This window comes from Panthera uncia (assembly GCF_023721935.1).
Source record: "Panthera uncia isolate 11264 chromosome C1 unlocalized genomic scaffold, Puncia_PCG_1.0 HiC_scaffold_4, whole genome shotgun sequence".
Classification (NCBI taxonomy): Eukaryota; Metazoa; Chordata; class Mammalia; order Carnivora; family Felidae; genus Panthera; species Panthera uncia.
Window position 1 is genome coordinate 59,426,774 of NW_026057585.1, and position 20,795 is coordinate 59,447,568.

General features: G+C 46.4%; 1 protein-coding gene across 2 annotated transcripts in view; it reads left to right on the forward strand.

The window, feature by feature from the left end:
* The window catches only part of DAB1 (DAB adaptor protein 1), a 406,172-nt gene that overhangs the window by 343,374 nt on the left and 42,003 nt on the right, over positions 1-20,795 (forward strand). For both annotated transcript variants that reach the window (XM_049617084.1, XM_049617083.1), the window contains one exon: positions 3,347-3,406. In XM_049617084.1, the coding sequence (XP_049473041.1) occupies positions 3,347-3,406 (60 nt within the window). The remainder of the gene's footprint in view (positions 1-3,346; positions 3,407-20,795) is intronic.

The window sequence follows — 20,795 nt, forward strand, 5'->3', positions numbered from 1 at the left end:
CTCTGTTCCAATGTCACTCAACCCTGAAACTGCCTCTCTAACACTATTAGTATGTCACTGAGCTAAAATGTCTTCTGTACATATAGTGCTTAATGTATAGCTTTTACAGTAGTTTGACATCTGTTAACTCCTTTGTTCAAGAAGCAATTGTGTACGGAGCACCTAGTGTGTGCCAGGCACACGGGGATGTGATAGACCACAGCGTGGTCCCCACCCTCAACACGTGTCTAGGCACCCCCTGGCCTGCCCACCACAGCTACATGAGAAAACGGAGGCTCAGAGGACAGAGGGGCCCTCTGAGGACTCACAGCCTGTGGCAGAGCCAGGATTAGGAACCACATCTCCCGCTTCCTGGGGCGCCTGGGTGGCTCGGTCGGTTAAGCGTCCGACTTCGGCTCAGGTCATGATCTCACGGTCCGTGAGTTCGAGCCCCGCGTCGGGCTCTGTGCTGACAGCTCAGAGCCTGGAGCCTGTTTCAGATTCTGTGTCTCCCTCTCTCTCTGCTCCTCCCCTGTTCATGCTCTGTCTCAAAAATAAATAAACGTTAAAAAAAATTTTAAACAGATCTCCCGCTTCCTTTTGGTTGAGAACTGTCATCACTCTACACCGTCCTATTACTGAAATGGTCTGCGGGCAGAGTGGACCAGCCAGGCAGGGGTGAGAACCAGCACACGAGGCACGTTCTGGTCTTTGTCCCTTAAACACTTCTGCCCTTAACACATACATGGTAAATGTTCAGTGCTTAAACATTTCCTGTGTAACCAGTATTTACGGGATGAGGAACAGGTTAGCAAAATACCTGCCCTGCGCTGCACAAGCTCACAGGCAGCTGCAGTGTGGGTTGATAGCTCCTATATAAGATAAAGCACTTTTGACACTCGTGTGAGTAACCCAATTACTTTCTCAACTCCTCCCAGGAAAACAAGGAGCTCCATTCACTCGGGGGCCTTATCCAGCTTGTTTGCCATCACTGTCCCCAGCAAACCACAAAGCCTGATACATAGTAGGTTCTTGGCCACTTTTATTTTTTAGTAGAAGAATGTACCAGAGCTTACAAGAGTCCAGAGGAAGGCTCCGACCAGGTAGAGAGCCAGGCAAGGCTCCCAAGAACGTATCCTGCCCAACATAAATCTTTAAGGACAAACAGGCAGATTGATATGTCACCCATGGGAGAACCAAGTAGCAAAGCTTTTTCAATTATGCACAGTTTGGGTTTATCCATCCTGCCGCTTCTCCTCCATTTGCAGGGATAATTGAGAGTCAGCTGCGGTTCAACTTGCTAAGTGCCCATAGTGAGCAGTGAATTACGAGGAACAGAAATGCTGTTCGTGTTGCTCAGGAAAGGGTGAGCCAGTAAAAATACAAGTGCGGGCTGGTAATTTATTGGCCCTTGTTAACAAGGACTCTGTAGGCATTCTTAGAGGATTCCTTTTAGAGGGAGCTGAGTTATCAGGAGCAAAGAAATTACATTCGTCACTGGCTACCTGCAAACTAGGGTTTGCGAGAGCAGCTCAGGAAGCGCATCTTTCTGCATGGTCCGTGCTCCACCATGGACCTCCCGTTTTCTGCAGGAACGTGCACAACCTTCTGCAAGTGTAGAATGTGATGTCAGAGAAAAGGGTGCAATCAAAAACAGCTAGGGAATGGTGGGACCAGGGGTGAGGTACAACTGTCTATACCGCGTAGTAGTTAAAACGCGAACTGCCAGAACTCCAGCTCTAGCCCCACCCCCCCCTCACCTGCAGGATGCTCTCTGGGCTTCATTTTCCTCCTCTGCAACATTGTGACAGTTGTCATCCTTGCCCGACTGACTTGTCTTGAGGACTGCATGCAAATACATGTAAATACTCAGAACAGTGGCTGGCACATAAGAAGTGCCCTGTCAATGTTAGTTCAGGCTGTTAGTAATAAATGTTTTGTTCGGTAGCCAGAAAGAGCTGGGTTCGAATCTCACCGCTTAACTAGCTTTAAAGCTTTGGAAAAGTTTCCTTGACATCTCTGAGCCTCAGTTTTTCACCACCTAAAGTGAAGATTCTAATACCGAGCTCTTAGGATTATTAGAAGGATTTTAAGCTAAGTTGATGAGTGTGGAAATAGCACAGGGTCTCGAGGAATGAGCCCAAATTCTTCCTTCTTGTTAATTGTATAGTTAGCTGGTCCAAGCCTAAAAGACACTTTTTCTTTTCCTTCACTGTTCCCCACATTTCTTATGAAACATTTACGCAGCAGACATCTACCAGATGCCTACTGAGCGTTGGGCACTGTGCCTGCTCTTAAAGAGCTCCCAGTCTGGTGAAAAGAAACACAGATTAGCAGACAGAAGACCACTGCAGGCTGATGCCTCCAATGGGGGTAGGAGCTACACTCTGCTAGTTTCTGGGAAGCACACATGATTGCTCTCCATCCGGAATGTTTCAGTGTAACACCCTGACTGGCCCATTAGAAAAGCGTTCAACCTATCTACTGTTGTTAATATTATAAAATACGTGCTGATCCTTATTTATATGATGTGTCAGCAGTAAAAGAAGCTCTCATTCTAACACTTCACACTATCACAGCTCCTAATCGTCTGTATTTACTGTCTACTTTCTTGTTGGATTCCCACAGTAACCCAAATCAGAAGCAGAGCCAGTAACACCCATTTTAGGATCGTGACGCTCCGAGGGGCTGTGGCCTGTTCAGGGTGTGACAGTTACCAAGTGGCCCGATAAGACCAGATGGAGGAGTACGAGGAGAGAGGGAGGAAAGAAAATACAGATACATATTAAAAAACAATTGGAATTTTCTCGACTCTTGTCTTGCGCTTTCCCTGCCATTAACGGTCCCTTTTCTTGGAAGACACTTTGGGTAAATATCAGATGGCTTGTCCATGATCCCAGCAGAAGCCGTTCTTTATACTGAGACCTTGATGTTTGCTATATTGTAAATAACCTGACTCTCAGCTTAAACTCAGCTGCAAACTAATTTTAATCACTTGGGACAAGTCAGAGCACCTCTCTGAGGCTCATTTCTGTCTTTGGCGAAATGAGGATTATTTTTTCCACCACATAACCCCTGAGGTCCCTGCAGCCATCTGTCCTGTGATTCCGTGAGAAGCCCGATGGCAGAGACACCCTGCACTCATTTAAGTGACTCACACACTCCCCCCTCATCCAGCTTTCCTCAGGGAAGGAGCCTGGCCTCCTGCTTCTACACTAGCAGAAGCCCCTTTGATTTGGGACTCTCAGGCCTCAGGGGCCATTCTCACACACACTTAAGCCAGCTTGAAGTTGAAGTGTGATGGCTTTGTTCTCTGAAAGTGGAGTATCAAAGTGTTTTGACTGTGTCGAATTTGATTTTTCCATAGGTTCCCACCAGCCAAAAGAAGGAAGGTGTTTATGATGTGCCAAAAAGTCAACCTGTAAGTGTAAGTAAATCTTCTCTCTTCTGCCAGGCTCCTGTGACCTGCACTCCTACGAGGCTGTGTCTACAGCTTGAGGAAGGGAACCCCTCTTCTGGATAGGCGTTATAACTTAGCTTTACCAGGGCCTACATGGCACGGACTCCTCAGTGAGTCAGAGGGAAGGGGGCATAAGGCGGAAATGGTGAGGCTGAGGAAGGGTTGCCAACCTGGACCGAGGTCTGGCCCCCCGCGTGGCAGTGAGTTGAATTGCACAAACCACTATGTCCAGGGGTCTCAAGGTCTGAGTTGTTCCATGACAAAAGTCTCTGGCCAAAGACTTAATTATACCTGATCAAATAGGGGGCAGTGTCTCGATCCTGGGAAGAGTTGCCCATCCGATTTAAAAGTGGTTGACAGGTCTCAGAGGCATCATAGAAGAGCCGGCCAGGGCCTTTGGAGTGTATAAGGGTCCAGCCAGTGGACAGACCACCAAGAAAAAGGCCACGTGTAGTGGGCTTGCAAAGAACCCGGCAGGTCCACTACATCTGGACCCCATCGGCCGGTGGGACTCCTGGAAATGGAAAATATCAAGCTGTGTGACACTGCCACAAGCCAGTGCTAGGCCAGGCCCAGATTTCGGCCCCCCATCCAGTCAGCGTGCGGAAGGCAGCCTCTGTACGTGATTCAGGAGCACTGGGGAACTCTTGCCCAAGGGGACATCGGACTTCACCGCGGCCTGTGTAAACAGAACTAGGATGTTTAGTCACCACTGATCTCATTCAGCTCAGTGATGGGTACGAAGAGCACAGGCTTTGAAAACAGACCCCCCAGGAACTCCAGCTCTGACCCTAACAGGACTGTTGTGAGGCTGGATGACTCTCTGGGCTGTTGTTGTTGGTCCTGGACCCCACCCTGTGAGAGACACAAAGACACCCCCGCATTTTTCAAGGTCAGATTGATAGGGCAGTTTGAAACCCCATTCCTAGGGCAGCAACTGAAGGACCTAGAAATGCTTGGCCTGGAGAAAAGGAACCATAAATGTGGAGATGGGAGTCCCCAGGGCTACCAGTTGGAAGAGGGCTTACACTGTTCTGATTTGGCCAGCCCAAAGTGACAGTGACCTTCCTGAGCAGTGGTCAGAGCTGTTAAGAGTTAGAACAGCTGGCACCTAGGGGAGTGAGCTCCCCATCACTGGAGCTGGTGCAAGCAGAGCCTAAAAGACCCCCTGTCAGAAAAACTATAGGAGGATTCAAATGTGGAATGGGCAGAGGGGAAAGAGGAGCTCCTGTTGTCCCTTTCAAACCTGACCTTCTGTCCTGAGTTGAGAGTCTTTCTGGCTCATTCTTACCCTCCTCTGCCCCTGTTCTCTTTTCACCTGGTGAAATTTCTTCCTTTTCCTATCAGCATCCATTCCTCTTCCCAATATCCTGCATCCACCAGACCCCACCTAAATCCTGCTCCCAAAAGCCAACGCATGTTAGGTTTCATGAGACAGCATATTTGAATGGGGTCCTCAAAAACTTGAGTCTACAAGGTAGTTGAGAACGTGAAGTGAAGTGTCGCTCAGAGAAAAAGCCGTTTTTCTCCTTGAGGCCTTTGCATTTGTCAAGCCTTCTTGTCACGGAGACACTGGTCCGTTCGTGTTTCCGTTTGGTTCAGCTGCCATCACACAGCTCCCTACAATTCAATTTGTGCCTAAATTGCTTCGCTTGCCCCTAACAGGTTTAGATACGTGAGGAAACATGCTCCATTTGCCGCCTTGGTTTTCGTGAATTTATTAACCAATCTGGCCACACCATCTCCATGCTTAATAGCTGGGAAAAAAAAAAAAAACCCAACCAAACAAAAAAAATCCCAAGCTCCTTAGCCTGACATGCATGGCACTCAGATGCCAGCCTCAGCCCGGATCTCTGGTCTACCTCCCCCTGGTCCAGCTCTACTGAAGCTTCTGAAGGAGCCACATCCTCCCCTAATAGCCCAGCTTAGCTTCAGGCTATGGGGACTCAGGGAGACTTTGTGGTCTTCTGCTAAGTGTGAGCAGATCACCCCTACCTCTGTGCCCCGCTCCCTATCATTCCTCTGTTAACAGCTCGTAGCACACAGCATCCCAACTCTTCTCCTGGCTCCTTACTTCCAGGAACTTCCTGAGGTCGGATTACCAGAAGCAAGCCCGGGGTCTGGCATGTGAAAGGCAGGGATGACACAGCCGCTCAAGAGGTGTTTCATAAATATACACATGACTCTGCCTGTAGAAAGAATTGAAAATCCTTACACTTTCTTTTAAAGGGAATTTCCTGGTTATCTGACTCTGAAATAGGCATTAAGTAAACATGCTCAGGTTTTGCTTGAGAAATATCTGGGCTGCCTGAATGGCCAGCAGTAGCTTCCAACCCTCTGTTCGCATAGAGTCCTAGAAGCATCTGGGCTTTTCTGTGAACGATTTCAACATTTCTAAAAGCCAGAGAGAGGTAGCAAGTCAAACGTATCAACTCTAGTGGAGGGGCAGATGCTTGCGTTTGGTATCTCAACTCCTGTTCTTACTACCTGTAGGACTTCTGATAAGTTCCCTTGTTTCTCTACACCTCCCTGCTCTCATCTATCAAAGGAGTTACTAAACCCAACTTACTAAATGATTTTGAGGAGAAAACAACATGTGTATTGGAAACTTGATCCCACTTGCCTAAACTTCCCAGAGGTACTTTAAATATCCCACAGCCCACATTCCTCACTGTTCTGGGATCTTCCTGTCCTCCAGGCTGGCCCCTGTAGACCTGCCTCCCTGATGAGTGCATATTCCCTGGGATACCTCTGTGCCCTGAAAATCTCTGCTGTGATCTCGCTGTTTGCTACCTCACCACCTGCTCCTTAACCAGAAAGACAAATAAACCAAAGACAGCCAAGTCAGTGCATATTAAGCAGCTTCAAGCCAGTTTGACAGCTTCCACAAGTTTCCCACAAGAAGGGAAACTGCCCAGTGGCCTGTTACTCTAGGAACCACCGGTTTCTTCTTCTTCGGGTCCAGAGCCCAGTCTGCCCAGAGCCCAGTAAGAGACTCAGCTTGGGGCTGTCACTGGGGAAGATCACACATCAGCCCCAGAAGAAATGGCCTGATCTTCAGCATCAGACATGGGTATGCTCTCATCCTGGCCACCCGCTAAGGGTCCTTGAGCATCTTTTTCCATCTCTAAACCCCAGTGTCGTAACCTGCAAAGAGAAAGGAATGCCTGCCTTGTAGCTTTGTTTGGAGGACTAAAGGAGACATTTATGTAAAACCTTAACAAGGGATATGGACTAGATTAAACGAGAACATTACCGTCGGTTGTCGGCACGAGCAATCCACCAGCCAACAGTTCACACTGAGGCGGGGATTGCAAGTATGCTAGGTAATTGCACACCTCCTCTAGGAAGCCTTTTTTTTACCCCAGAGTAAACAGCTCCCCCAGGAGAGCTCTGTGCTTCTCTGTGCAATGATCACAATGCACTGTTACCTTTTCTTAATGAATCCATGTGAGCCATTGGACTTTGAGTTTCTTTAAAGGCCTTGGCTTCAGGGTTAATGGTACCTGCCTTAGAGTTTTTTGTGTTAAGGACTAAGTGAGCTGAAGAATATGAATCAACACAGTGCTTGGTGCAGAGTAGGGATTCAACAGCTGTGAGCTGTTACTGTTCTGCTCTGTGAGCACCTTGAGGTCAGGAATCGCTTTTAATCATCACTCTCTCTAAAGTAACTCCTCTGAGGATTTCTGCTCCCTTTGAGCTTTTGATGGTATACTCTTTCCCCGTGGGTGGCGGGAGTCTCATGTGCCCAAGTAAATTTTTATAGGCCTTGAAGCCAGTGGGATCCTTGATTGCAGCTCTAAAACCTCTGTCCTGGAGTCTCAGTCCCCTGGACTAGGGTGGCTCACTGTCACCCTACATGGCCAGAGGTGTCCTCATCAAGGTGTCACATTTGGTGTATTGGAGTTTGAGAAGTCGTTGCATTTCTTCTGGGTCTTGCCCACCCCAGTGCGTCACCTGATGGGACACAGTTTTGTCTCGATCAGTTGGGATGTTGGTCCAGACAGAAAGCCAGTTCTCTGTCTTCAGTCTCCTCTCTGACATCATGCATCCACACCCTAGTTTATACCACCAGGTACCATAACCTTGGGGAGCCAAGCTCTACCAGCCCCTTTCTTGTTCCCTTTTGCACAAATAATGTGTTAGGATGCTTTGCTTGTCCTAATCCAGACCTATAATGTTACCTTCCTGTAACAGATTTGTTCTTAGGGTCATACTACACTCCCCTCCACTCTTACCTAGGACTCTGAGACAAGATAAGGATTAATCCCATTCGCTCCCAGAAATATACATTTCCTCTCTTCCTGGTCAAGGCAGCTAGAAGATTTGTACACAGGCTTTATTTTTATGCCAGGGTCTCCAAACTCTGATAGAATTGATGCTTGCTGATAGGGAATATTAGCTGACTAGAGAGGCAGGGAGGAAAGAGCGTATAACTTGGGCAAAGCCTTGAAGGATGAGCAGGACTTGGACGGGCACAGCCCCTTCTGGGCATATCATTAAGGTCCTTCTGGCTCCTGAGTTTTTATTTCCTCTACTAGGTGGTACTCAGAACTGATGAATTTATCATCAGTTTCCTTCTCATAAACAGGTAGCCTTTCTTTCTGCCAGATGATAATGCTTCTGGTGTTCTTTAGACAAATATCCTGGCCTCTTTGGGGCTGTCGGGAAGGCACATCCCTGAGTGGAGAGGAAAACGTCAGCTAAGTAGCCCATTACCGCATCCATTATTTAGTGCTTTTTGCACTCCGTTAGCCTTTGAACATGATTCTGGCTCTACAGGGGGACCCAGTGGACTCACACATTCACAGTTTGCTCAAGTGCCTGTTTTGGACCCTGTCACGCCCCACAGCGCTCAACTTGGTTGAGGCTTAACCTTCATAGGTCAACAGACCTAAACCTCAGCATGCCTTATGTCATTGTCACATGAGAAATACCAGCACTTGTCTTCTCCCCTCCCCTCCTTCCCACCTCATGTAGTAGTCTTATGGCTGAGGGACGCCTGGGTGGCTCAGTTGGTTAAGCATCAACTCTTGATTTTGGCTCAGGTCATGACCTCGCAGTTCATGGGATCAAGCCTCGGGTCAGGCTCAGCGCTGACAGCTCTGTCACACTCGCTCTCTCTCAAAATAAATAAATAAACATTAAAAAAAATATTCTTATGGCTGAAAAAGATCTTTTACCCTTCACCCTATAACTGCCTGGTTTTAAATCCTTTTATGTGGATGTACTAGACATAATTATCAGTACTAACCCATCGGTGGATTCTAGCAGAACTTTCTTCGGCCTTTGAAAGAGAGTCTTAAAGGTTTGGCTTAGCGGCAAATAGAAAGGACACAGGTTGTGGAATTGACCAGCTGGACTCCACATTCAGTTCTGGGGGACAAGACATGGATTCAGATATTGAAAGGAGTAATCAGACTCCCCTGAGATTCTTTCCTCCCTTTGGGTGTGATCTTTGCCAATCTCTTCAAGTTTCTGAGACTCCTCTTCGAGTGGAAATGATGACCATTCTATGCCAACATCTCAGGGCTTTTGTGAGACTCATGAAGCAATGTGAGAGCATTGTCTATGAAGATGAGGGGTTGCTTTCATGGTCTCTGGGGACGTAAAGACCAAGGGATGCTGTGCACTCATTCCTCCAGTTATTTTATAGACTATCTTAAGATTACGAGAAAGGCTCAAGTTTTCTGACAAGAGAGGGCACATCTGGGCTCACTGTCAGGAAGAAATCTGAAACCATCTGAGCTGATTTTCAGAGGGAAGGACAGCTCTCAAAGAGTAGTGAGGTCTCTGGCCCCCGGAGTATTCAAGCAGCAGGTGAATGGTTCTGCAGGGGTTCTTATGTGGAGAAGGTAACCACACTAGTGGACCTTGGAGCCGTCCACCCACTCTCTCATCCACTTTCCCCCGTGTTTATAACATCTAGCGTTTACCTCACCATCTTGTTCCCGGTGTCTCAGCTGCGAAGCCAGGCACCCCAGAGGCCTTGTTACTATCTCCACCATCCTCTCCCTGGCTTTAGAGTTGCCCACGGTGAAGCGTGCAGCAATAAGTTATGGCATTGCCCTGTGAGGTCGGTGCTCCGGATGGAAACATGTTTACTATGCGCTGCAATCAAGGCACCACACTGAGCAAGCCCTGGGCACAGAGTGGGTCCTTAGAAAATCGGTCCCTCCTCAGTTTCCTCCTGCAGAGCTGGATGACAGTGCTCTGCGTCTCTCTGGTGCATCCTGGAAAAGAGCCACACTGGGAGAATCGGGTAAAAACCCCAGTGATCGCATGTGAAGTCCAAGGCTCCCTTCACTTCCTTTCTTTGCCTTACAGTGGTAGGCCACCAGCCCTGCACACTGAGAGTCTGAGCTAACTTAGCTGGGGAAAAAGCAGGTAGACTTTACTGAGTAGATACTGTGTGCCATGGACAGCCTAGACTGTGGTCTCAACCTATCTCATTCAGTAGTCACACCTGGAAGGTAGATGTCATTTATATATGAGGAAGCTGAGGCTTTCCAGAGGTCCTATACAGTCACAAAGCTGGTAAGTGACAGAGCCCGAAATTGAACCTTCAGCTGTTCTGATTCACACAGTTTCCACTAAAACACACTGCCTTTAGGATTCAAGAAAATGCCAAGCCCCCGTCTCCTCTTCCTCACCCTGGTTGGAGTCAGTACTCAGGCCAGTTTCTGTCTCCCATTACTCGTTGCTTCTGAGTCCTTATTAACAACGCTGAGGCTAGCCCCTGGGGGTGGCTATGAACACCTCTCTCCCCCTTCAGCCGGAGTCCCATGAGGCACACCCATGTCTGACTCGTTCCTGACCCCTCACTCTGCCTATGCACTGCTTTCTGTATCCTGACATTGAAAAAAATATTTGTGAGTCCCAAAGAACAAATCTCAAGGAATCAGAAATCAGAGAGCTGCTCATTTGGCCTCCCCTGCCTCCCACCCTCCAAACATCTATGTTTCTGTGCAAGACCCCTGTTTCCCAACAATCAGTATTCAGTTGATTTTCCTTGCCTTAGATTTAATTCAGTTTCCCTGCTGCAAATGTAGGAAGAGTCAATCCATTAAAGTGAAGAATTACAGAAATTCTCTGGACAACTGTTCCTAACCACCCCCACCAGCCCCCGTCTTTCATGGCAAATAAATTTTCATTCACAATTCAGCAGTTGGTTTTTCCTTTAGTCTGAAATCTGGATCAAGATGTTTCATAATTGAATTAAATCTAGTCTGAACATTTGTCAGTTTCACTTCCTCATTAAGCACCACATTGTAGAGAAATTATAATTATCGGAATGCTGTTAACATAGATGTCACACAAGAGGAGGTCTTCCTGAACTAAGGGAAAGGAATCTGCATCGGCATATTCCACAAAGGAAATAGAAGCTTGCCCTGTCTTGCTTTTCTTAGACAGGCTTTCGGTTTGCAGTGGTTAACAAAACTGTCCTGAGATAGAATCCTAAATCCCTGGGATCTCAGAATTTGTGAGGACATTAAAAGCTGCTGGGTCAGCCTTCTCACCAATGCAGGGATCCCTCCAGAACATTTGTGATGAGCTCAGATGAACGTGTCTGACTCTGGCTTTGGCCCACATGCCTGCAGTGACTGACCTTCATGACTTTTGTGATCCCACAGCTCCATTTGCTGGAGAGCCCTCCTTGTTTTCAAGTTCCCTTACAGCTTCTATTCATTCATTCATTCATTCATGCATCCATCCATTTGACAAACGTTTACTAAGGACCTCCTATCTGCCATAAAGTGGCCTACTCACTAGGGATATAAAGATGAATAAGGATGGCTGCTTGAGAATTTTAATGATCACAAGAAGGTAGATGTGTAAAAATGGTTGCAACCCGTGTAATCCTCTAGGCCATAAGAGCTGTCTACAATATGCTCTGGGAGCATAGTCGGGAAGCAGAAAACTTTGCCCAAGGGAGTTCAGTGAGGTCTTCACCCAGGAAGTAGGGTCTTAAAAGATGATAGGAACTTGGCACAGAGAAAGAGTGGAATGGGATTCAGGAAGAGGGAACTGAATGTGTAAAGGCACTGAACTATGGAAAAGCATACCATATCCCGGGGGCTGATGAAGAGTCTGGGGTGGTGGGACTGCAGGATGCCTTCGTGTGAGCAGGTGACAGGGCACGAAGGGAAGCCATCCCCACGGAGTGAAGGACCTGGAATGCGATGCTCAGAAACTCAGATTGGCTGGGGAGCCACTGGTGCTGCTGGGTGTTGAGTGGCACTATTAGAGTTGTGATTCTCAGCATCACTTTGGTGGCCTGCGACAGGTGGCTTGGCTATTGGAGAGACCATTAAGAAGCTAATGGGATTATCCATGTGTATCTATCAGGATGAAGTCAGGAAAACAGTGCCCACACGAGGTAATTTCATAGAGGGAATTTAATGTGGAGAACTAGTTACAAAGGTGTTAGAAGAGCTGACAAGCCAAACAGAGGACAGTGGAGCAACCCAAATTAGTAATATTCAGAAGTTGCTACCATCCCCAGGACTGGAAGGACAAAGAAAGGGACCAGGGCTGCCAGTGGGCACTGTGACTGCAGAGGGCGCAGGGACCTTGGCAAGAGGGGCTGGCTGTCTGGTGGAAAGTAGAACCGTGAGGGAGACTCACGGCCAGATTCACTGCCAGAATACTGCATAAAGAGAGCCAGGGAGAAATTCAGTGCTTCTCCCCTCTTTCCACCATCCAGCATCCAACTACCCCTTTCATTGGCCAAACCGAAGTGAAAGTGGGTTGACAAGGGAGCTCAGGCAATGTAATTTACAAGGTCACCCCCCTGTCCTACTACACAGAGCAGAGGGAGGGCGAGAATGGGTCTGAGGGCAAAGTGGTCAAAGGGTAGGCAAGTAGGATTACTTTGGGTCTGGGCTGCAGGTGACACCCTGCAGACAGGGAGAGGAAGGGAGGGAGGGAAATGTGTAAATTTGAATGAATGACATTCAGATCTAGAAAGTAGGTCTAGAAAGTAGTAGGTCTAGAAAGATCTTGCTGATGTGGGGGGAGGGGGTAAGAGAAACACAAGTTCTAAGCTCCTTCTGAAGTGGCAAGCTTTGGCAGGTCAGGTAAGCAGGCAATAGGGACTGAGTGCTCTGTCTCCTGTCCTATAGCTCTGCCATTTACATACGTGCTGTTTTATGTGTCCAGGTTCTAAGGGTGTTTGTAGATCAGCCTTTCCATCCACTCTCTTCAGGTCCTTGCCAAAGACAGTAGTAATCCCTTTCATCCTCCTCTCTGTTCTCAGTCCATGCCTCACATTTGGGCAGTGTCACATTATCACTTTGAATGATATCTGGCTCTTTCTTCCCCGTTTGAAAAACCAGGCTGTCATGAATGGAAGGAATCAAGCAGAGTTGTAGACAGCTCGCTGTTAAATCATTCCCGAAACTTGTTTTCTACAAATGCAAATTTGGAAGGGGATAAGCGCTTGCATAAGCAGTTGCCTGGTGTCCTGTTTGCTCAGTTGTGTGTTGGCAAAAATCACATCTCGATAAAACAATGATCAGTCCATCGCTGTGCTCAAATTCCTGCCACCGGTCTCCTGCAGGAATGGTCTCCAAACTTTTTATGAAATCCTGGCACCATCATTGCAATGAACTGTGCCCAGTAGCCTTTTATATAAACAGATGGGAATAGGAGTTGTGGTTGAAGCTGGGTTGAAGCCTCAAGGCCTACCCACCTGGAATCCTTTTCTGAAGCACAGAAGATTCTGGAAAGGAAGAGATCCAGAGAAGATAGTGTGAAAACCACTGTCAAAAGAATCCACTGGCTAATTCCATGGGTGGGAGCAGGGGGGTGTTGAGATGAAGAGATTCTTCACATTATTTCCATTAGAAGCTTTGTTCTTCTATAATTGAATTTGCAAACACAGATTGGGAGCCTGCTCTTTGGGAGGGAGTAAAACGGCACAAAATTTGAAGTTTGGGGCACCTGGGTGGCTCATTCGATTAAGCATCCAAATTTGGCTCAGGTCATGATCTCACAGTTCTTGAGTTTGAGCCTGACGTCGGGCTCTGTGCTGACAGCTCAGAGCCTAGAGCCTGCTTCAGATTCTGTGTCTCCCTCTCTCTCTGCCCATCCCATTTGCTCTCTGTCTCTCAGAAACACATTTTAAAAACATTTTTTAAAAAGTTGAAGTTAATCAGAGCTTTATACTTCTTAGCTGTATGACTCAGCAAAGTGCTTTATGTTTTGGATTCTTCTGAATGACCAGTTAGCATCTGGGGAAGATTACTTGGCACCAACGTGGAATCACAGTTAGAAGTTTGAGCCTTTTGGACCACCTGAGGGACTCCATTGGTTGAGCATCTGACTCTTGATTTCGGCTCGGGTCATGATCTCACAGTCATGGGATTGAGCGCCACGTTGGGCTCTCGTGGAGCCTGCTTGGGATTCTCTCTCCCTCTCCCCCCCTCCCCTGTTCACACGTCCTTGCTCTCTCTCATCCTAAAATTTAAAAACAAACAAACAAACAAAAAACAGAAGTGTGACCCTTTCAGCCTGATTACGTAGGCCTTAAATTTTTTTCCCTCAATTACCAGCTGCGTGACCTCGGATAGTGTGTTCACTCATAAAACGTGGGTAATGACTGTGGTGCCTACCTCATAGAATTCTCCTGAGGACTAAATAAGGTGATGCATGTATAACTCTATATGAGTAGCACCTGGCACATAGTAAGTGCTCAGTAAATGTTAGCCGTAATTATTATCGTGAGCTGTTATATGGGCATAGGACTATACCAAGTGCTTCAAGAAATAGGAGAAGGAATAAGATGTGGCCTAGCCCCGAAGGTGCTTGTGGTCTATGGGTGGGAGTGACTTCAGTATCTAGAGTGGGGGGCTAGAGTGCCTTTAATTCTCCATGGCTAAGCAATGTCAACAAGATCAAGTGTAACCTGAGAGCCTGGGGTAGGGCTGAACCTACAGGAGAGTTTCATGGCTATAGGGCAGGGATAACCAACATTTGTAACTACCAAAGAAAGCAAGGCACTTAACGAGATAGGCACTTAATGCTCTACTTCAGGACTCTCCCAAGCAACCATAAGAAGTAGGTCTCTTCTCTACGGTAAAGGTTATTAAAGATCAGAGAAGTTAAATCACTTAGCACAGCTAGAAGAGGCATCCCTAAGAATCTAAGCTAGTTCTCTCTGAACTTAAAATGAGGGTGACCTAGTTTATCATCCAAAGTGGGTCACTTTGGAATGCAAAAAAGGGGTGTGCAATTAACAATGACATCAGGACAATAGACATGAACAGGAGCTGTCTTAAGCGGACCAGGATGTAGGGCCACCTTACCCAAAGCCAGTGAATGTCCTTCCCAACTGGGCTACCCTGTCTCAAAGACCACAACACAGGAGATTTCAAACAGAAGGCAGGAAGCATCTGTCCATCTTGTTCTTGGCACTCCGTACCAGTTTTGTCCCTGTGTGGAAACAAGCCCAGTACTACCCACGAGACAGAGGTGCCCTGGTACATGCTCGCTCCTTCAGTGGGCATAATAAATCAGATTACTTGGAGATCTGTTATGTGGTGAAAAAATGTAGTCCAGGGTATCTGTTCACTGCCGCTGCTGCGAGTCTATCATTATTCCTCTAATACAGACCATTAACATTCACAGAACCTTAACTACAGCATCTCTAATGAGCACAGCTATAATATACAGTTTCCCCATAAATATCCATTGATGCTGACACTCATTCTCTCTTGGTACAGTAATTCAGCTTTTCTGGATAAATCATCATGCAGAGGCTCTTTCTTTCTCCCTAACTGCCATTATTAGTGGTTACACAAGAATAATGAGCAAATTCTGGTTGCAAAAAGGAAGAAAGAGATGAATGATCATGGAGAATACAAAAATATATGTTGGTGACAGTACCCAGCCATGGCAAAACCTGATTTTGCAATGACTTAGAAAGGAGGCAAGAAATGAACATTAGCTGAGCACTTACTGGGGGCTGGGGAGTACACGCGTTGTTTGGCCAGCTGTATGTGGTTCAGTGAATCCCAACATTGCATTGCCCAGCAGTCATTTGTGATGCTTTTAAAAAGGCAGCTTCCTCGGCCCCACCCCCTAGATCTGCTTTTGTATGGTTCACGTGTGCATGTGTATGTATGTAAAGGGAGATTTATAAAGCTCCCCAATGCAGTCTGATGCTCCGCTAAGTTTATCTGGTTTAATGAACAAAGCATCTATGATTTGCCCCACTTTATGGACCAGAAGACTGAGGTGGAGACGCTACGGGGAGAGGGAAATAAAGTCTGGCTCTGAGGGAAGCATCCCTTGCTTCTGACTTGTATGCAAAGAATGGCTCCTATTAAAATGACATTGACTCACTTGGTACACGTTCTCCCTGCTCCAGCCCTCGTTCCCACCTCTCACGGGGCTCTGTCAGCGCCTCACCGTGCTTCTCCCCAGGATGTTGGCAGCTGTCCTTGTCTCTGTTACTCCTCTTTCCCACCATTGTATGCTGCCAGCCCAATACTCTTGGTTCGTTCCCACTTTCCTATAGTTTTCAATCTCCTAGCCTTGTCTTTCTGGCTATTTTTCTGTTGTTCGTCCCATAGTCACCTAGAAGGTTCTACCCCTATGACCCCAGTCAGAATTACAGGGATGACATTTGCAGTGTGATCTGACCAGGGTCCTCCAGAAAAGATTGGGGTGCACTGTGGCAGGGCGGGCTCCTAAACTGTGGTTGCTCCTTCCAGAGCCCTTACCTCTTTCCCTAGTCTTAAAACACAGATCGTCTGACACCCTTTGTTCTCCTCACCATAGTGGAGTAGTTGAGAGCACACACTCCAAAGCTAGCCCACTTTGGTGAACATTATAGCTCTACCATTTACTAGCTGGATGACCTTGGGTAAGTTAATTAATCCTTCTGTCCCTCAGTTTCCTCCTCTGAAAATGAGGATAGCAATAGCACCTGTATCCGTTGCAATAATTAAATGAGTTAATAAGTAAAAGCACTTTAGAATAGTGTCTGTACATACAGAAGAAGCTCCATCTGAACATTAACTGTTGTTATTATTGTCCTGCATGACCCCTGCCTGGCCAAGGAGGGATGAGGTCTTAATATTAATATTAAAACCTTTCCTTCCTCTTCAGACCAGAATGGACTGCTTGGGATACGTTCCAGAGGTAGAATTATCATTTCTTAATGAATGATTGTATGTCAGGGTGTGGGAGAGAGACGAATCAAGAGCCACTTGTACATTTGGGGGCTTTATGGATCTACCCAAACCAGAAAGAATGATCTCAACCAGTTGTGACCTAATCCAGAGTATCTTGACTAGTTTAAATTAAAAAGGTCTTTCCTAGAACATAGCCAACGTGCAGGTAAAGAGGGTCTCTGCCTGTGAGGTCATTGTAGGATCTCCTCACATATGCCACATTTTACCCTAGCTCCCTAGTCTTCAGAGATAGGGTGTCCAGCACCGGAAAACAAACAGGAAGTTTTTTTGTTATTGTTTTGGTTTTTTTGCTGTAGTAGTAGGCACAGAGTGGCCCTGTTGCTTTCGGCACATCGTTTCTGCAATACTGGACGGCACCTGCTAGAACCAATCTCTGGTCACTTGTGCATTGCTGTGTTCAGGCATCCACTCCTCACCCATTCCACTGATAACTGTCTCGTGTCACCGCGTGTTGAGCGCTGTGCTAGGCACACGTGCTGTACAAGTCAGACCATGTCCCAACCCTTGCCCAGCTCACACCCCACAGGGGAAGGCTGCCAACAAACAAGTTAAAATACTAATAGAGCATGAGTGCGAGCCATAAAACCAAACAGGATAACGTGGTGAGAGGTGGGGCTGCTCTTTTACTTGGGGAGAAATGGTCAGAGGAGGTCTCCCTAGTGACGTGACAGCTGAGCGGAGATCTGTATTATGAGAAGAAGCCAGTGAAACAGGAACAGGAGAAGGCACGGGCAAAGGCATGTCCCAGCGGTCCATGAAGAACAGAGGGAAGACCAGTGTTGGCCAGAGCACAGTGGGAAAGGGGAGAGTGGAGGGTGAGCTCAAACACAGGTCGCAACTAGGTGTGGACAGTCCTCCAGGCAGTGGTGCAAAGTTTGGGTTTTATTCCAAGTATAATGGAAGACAGTGGAGCGTTTTAGGCAGGGAAGTAAGCCTGATCTGATTTTTTAATACTGTCGTGACTGATGTATTAGAGATTAACTTAAGGAGCAAGAGTAAAAACAGAAGCCTAGGCAAAAGACAAGGCAGCAGAAAAGATGAAGAGAGGCAGTCAGAGCCTGGAGACAGCATTTCTTAGTGAATGGTTGGGTGTCCGGGTGTGGGAGAGGACGTGTCAAGTGTAACTTGTACATGTTAGGGCTTAAGCATCTAAGCATGAGTTGGTGGCCTTTACAGACATCGAAAGACAAGGAAAGAATGTGTTGGAAAAGATCCAAAGTTCTTTGGACGTATTAAGCTTGAGAGGCCAAATAGTATGGGATACAATTTCTAGCAACTAAGGGGGAGGGTGATAAGATCAGATATTGGCTCAACTTCAAGTAGTGAGGAATGTCACAGATTGACATTATTAGTCAAGGTCAATTAGTGGTGAGAACCAATGGATCTCACTAATGGGGAGGACTTGAAGAATTCAGATAAAAATGCCATCCAGATTCTAGAAGGGCTAGAAGGATAGCCTATCTCTTTTTTTTATAACTTTTTCTGGAACATCTCCTTACTATTTCTTTGAAATCAGAACAAAGGCCATTTACCCTGACTGCAAAGCCTCACTGGGTCAAGTGACAGAGTGAATATGAGATCCTTTCTAGAGTTTATAATAGTAAATGCCAAGTCTTTGTGAGCGAGCAAGTGTGTGTATGTGTGTGTGCATACATGTGCACACACATACATGCCGAGCATTTGGAAACACCATATGGACTACCATACCCTCTGCTTAGTAAGTCATGCTATAACCAAGTTTCTTTCTGTTCAGTTTCCTATTATCTTATATAAACAAGTTCATCCATTCCCTCATTCTGTTTTTTTTTTTTAAATTTGTCAATTCAGTATAATTTCCTGTTGTGTGCTAGTCACTGGGATATCTAGATCTTAGGAATACAAAAATGAATAATATACAGTTTCCCATAAAAGGAACTTAGTTTCTACAAAGTCTTAGTCTATAGTGGCGAAGAGAGAACCAGTGAAGCTTGACATGTATGATGCCCATGGGAGGATCATCTAATCACCATCCTTAGGACTTTGGAGGAAGGTTTGGAAGAGGTAACTAGACCCAAGTCTCTAGGGATGTGTTACAGTTCTCCTGATGAACAAGGATGGGAAGGGTAGCCAGTCGCAGAGAGTAGCTTGTACCAGAGCCTGAGGGTGAGAAATATACTGAGAGACCTGTTAGGAGGGCATGTGAAATTATGACACAAAGTTGCAAACTGTTTGTATGTTGGACAATCAATCAGATAGTGCCGGATAATGCTCTTCAAGATTTCCTGACTCCAAACCTTTGGGCTGCCTTCCATGTCTATTCTATAGGTGAACACTGCCTCACCTGATCTTTGGAGATCTATGAAGTAGCCATTTTCCTCGCTGTTTTACATATGAGCAAGCCGGGCTTTCCCTGAGGCCTTCGTTTTCTTGTTGTAAAATGTGCACCAGGTTTCTCTGCTCTGATTTATTTACTGTTTTCTCTTAGTGTGCACACCTAGGAGTGGAATTGTGCTATGGTAGTAAGGAACTAGGTTAGGAGTCAGAACTTGGGGTTTCATCTCAGCTCTGCCATTCACGTCATGATTTGGAAAAAGTTGGAAGCCTCAGTTTCTTCATCTGAAAAAAAAAATACAGTGTTAAGTTGACTCAGAGATCCCTTCAATCTCTTCTAATTCAACTACTCTGCAGTTCTTCAACTCCTGAATCTATTCAAACTGCCATCCAAAAGGTGCTACGAATCATCGTATTCCTAAAGAATACTCCACCGAATTGTTGACTTCCTATTTGACCCAAAGACGCAGACACATATTTGGAGGTCTTACACATATTTGGAGGTCAGGTGCCATGCTAATGACGCTATTACCTGAAATCTTGCCCCAGCTAATCTTCCCCTAGTCTTGTGAGATGGATATTTCCCAAATCTTACAACGAAGAAAACTCAAGAGATGAGTAAAGAGGTCCAATTCCATTTGCCCAAAAATAGACGTCGGGTTTTGGTCGTTTGCCATGTCTTCAGTCCTGTGAATGGCATCGCAGCAGTGAAAATGGTACACCCTCTGTGAAATTGCTCATTGTGGGGTACCCCTGTTGTGACACTCCTCATGCTCCAGCCTGAATTGGAAGCTTCCAGTTTCCGTAGCTTGGCTGTTACAGCTCAGAGAAGGGACAGCATCTCAGTCCTTGCAATGTTGGCACTGGGCCTTGCTCATAGTGAGCAGTCAGGAAGTTTATTAATTATTAAATGAATTCCTTGAGGATCGGATCCAGGAATGAAGACGTGAATAAGGAAATGAATGCCTGAGCACATAAAATCTGCATTCTTCCAGAGAAGAAAAGGAAAAGCATGTTGCACGGAACGGCTGTCAGAGCAGCAGGCAAAGCCCTCCTGACTATTTTTTCCTCTGCTGTGACATCTCTCCATTTGTGATTTCCTCTGATTTGCTCTGCACTCAGCCTGAGCCTCCGCTACTCTCGCTTGATTTCAACTGCATCCAGTATTTCTTGTTACGGTTTGGGTGCCATCTGGATCCTGGGAGTAGCCTCTCCAAGAGACACACACCAGCAAAGAAAGAGATGACTGACTCTCGGAGAAGATCCCCTGCCCTCCTCCCCACTCTCGTGTTGAGATCCTGTCATCCTGCTGACAGGAGCCAATTTCGCATGACTGTGATTCTAATTCACTCCCTTTTTGATGCCAAGTCTTGTTAGGAGTTTTGAAAAATCCTTGAGTTTTTGCTAATGTAGAACTAGAATAATAGATTCTTAAAAGGAGATGCCATAAAGGAAGAGATCATTAAAAACAAGTAATTACCAGCTTTGGGAAATTGTTCCCCTTCGGTTTTTGGTTTTCTCTGTACCTCTCTACCTACGCAGTTGTGTTTGCACTCTGACAGCCGCTCAAGTAGTAAAGCCATCTTGCAGCCTAACAAAGGAGCTAAAACAAGAAAGGGGACTCCACATTCTAAAATTCTCCTTGTCAACTATTAGAGCTTTGGGATGAGGTCCTGGGTCAGGCCCAGGAAGCTTCCACAAGTGTAAATGCATGAAGTCATCGCAGTGCTCTTACAGAAACTTAATGGCCAGGATGGTGTTTTCAGCATTTCTCCCTAATGCCCATCACTGGCCCCATTTTGGCTATCACCAGACACATTCCTGTACCATCATCTCTCTCTTTA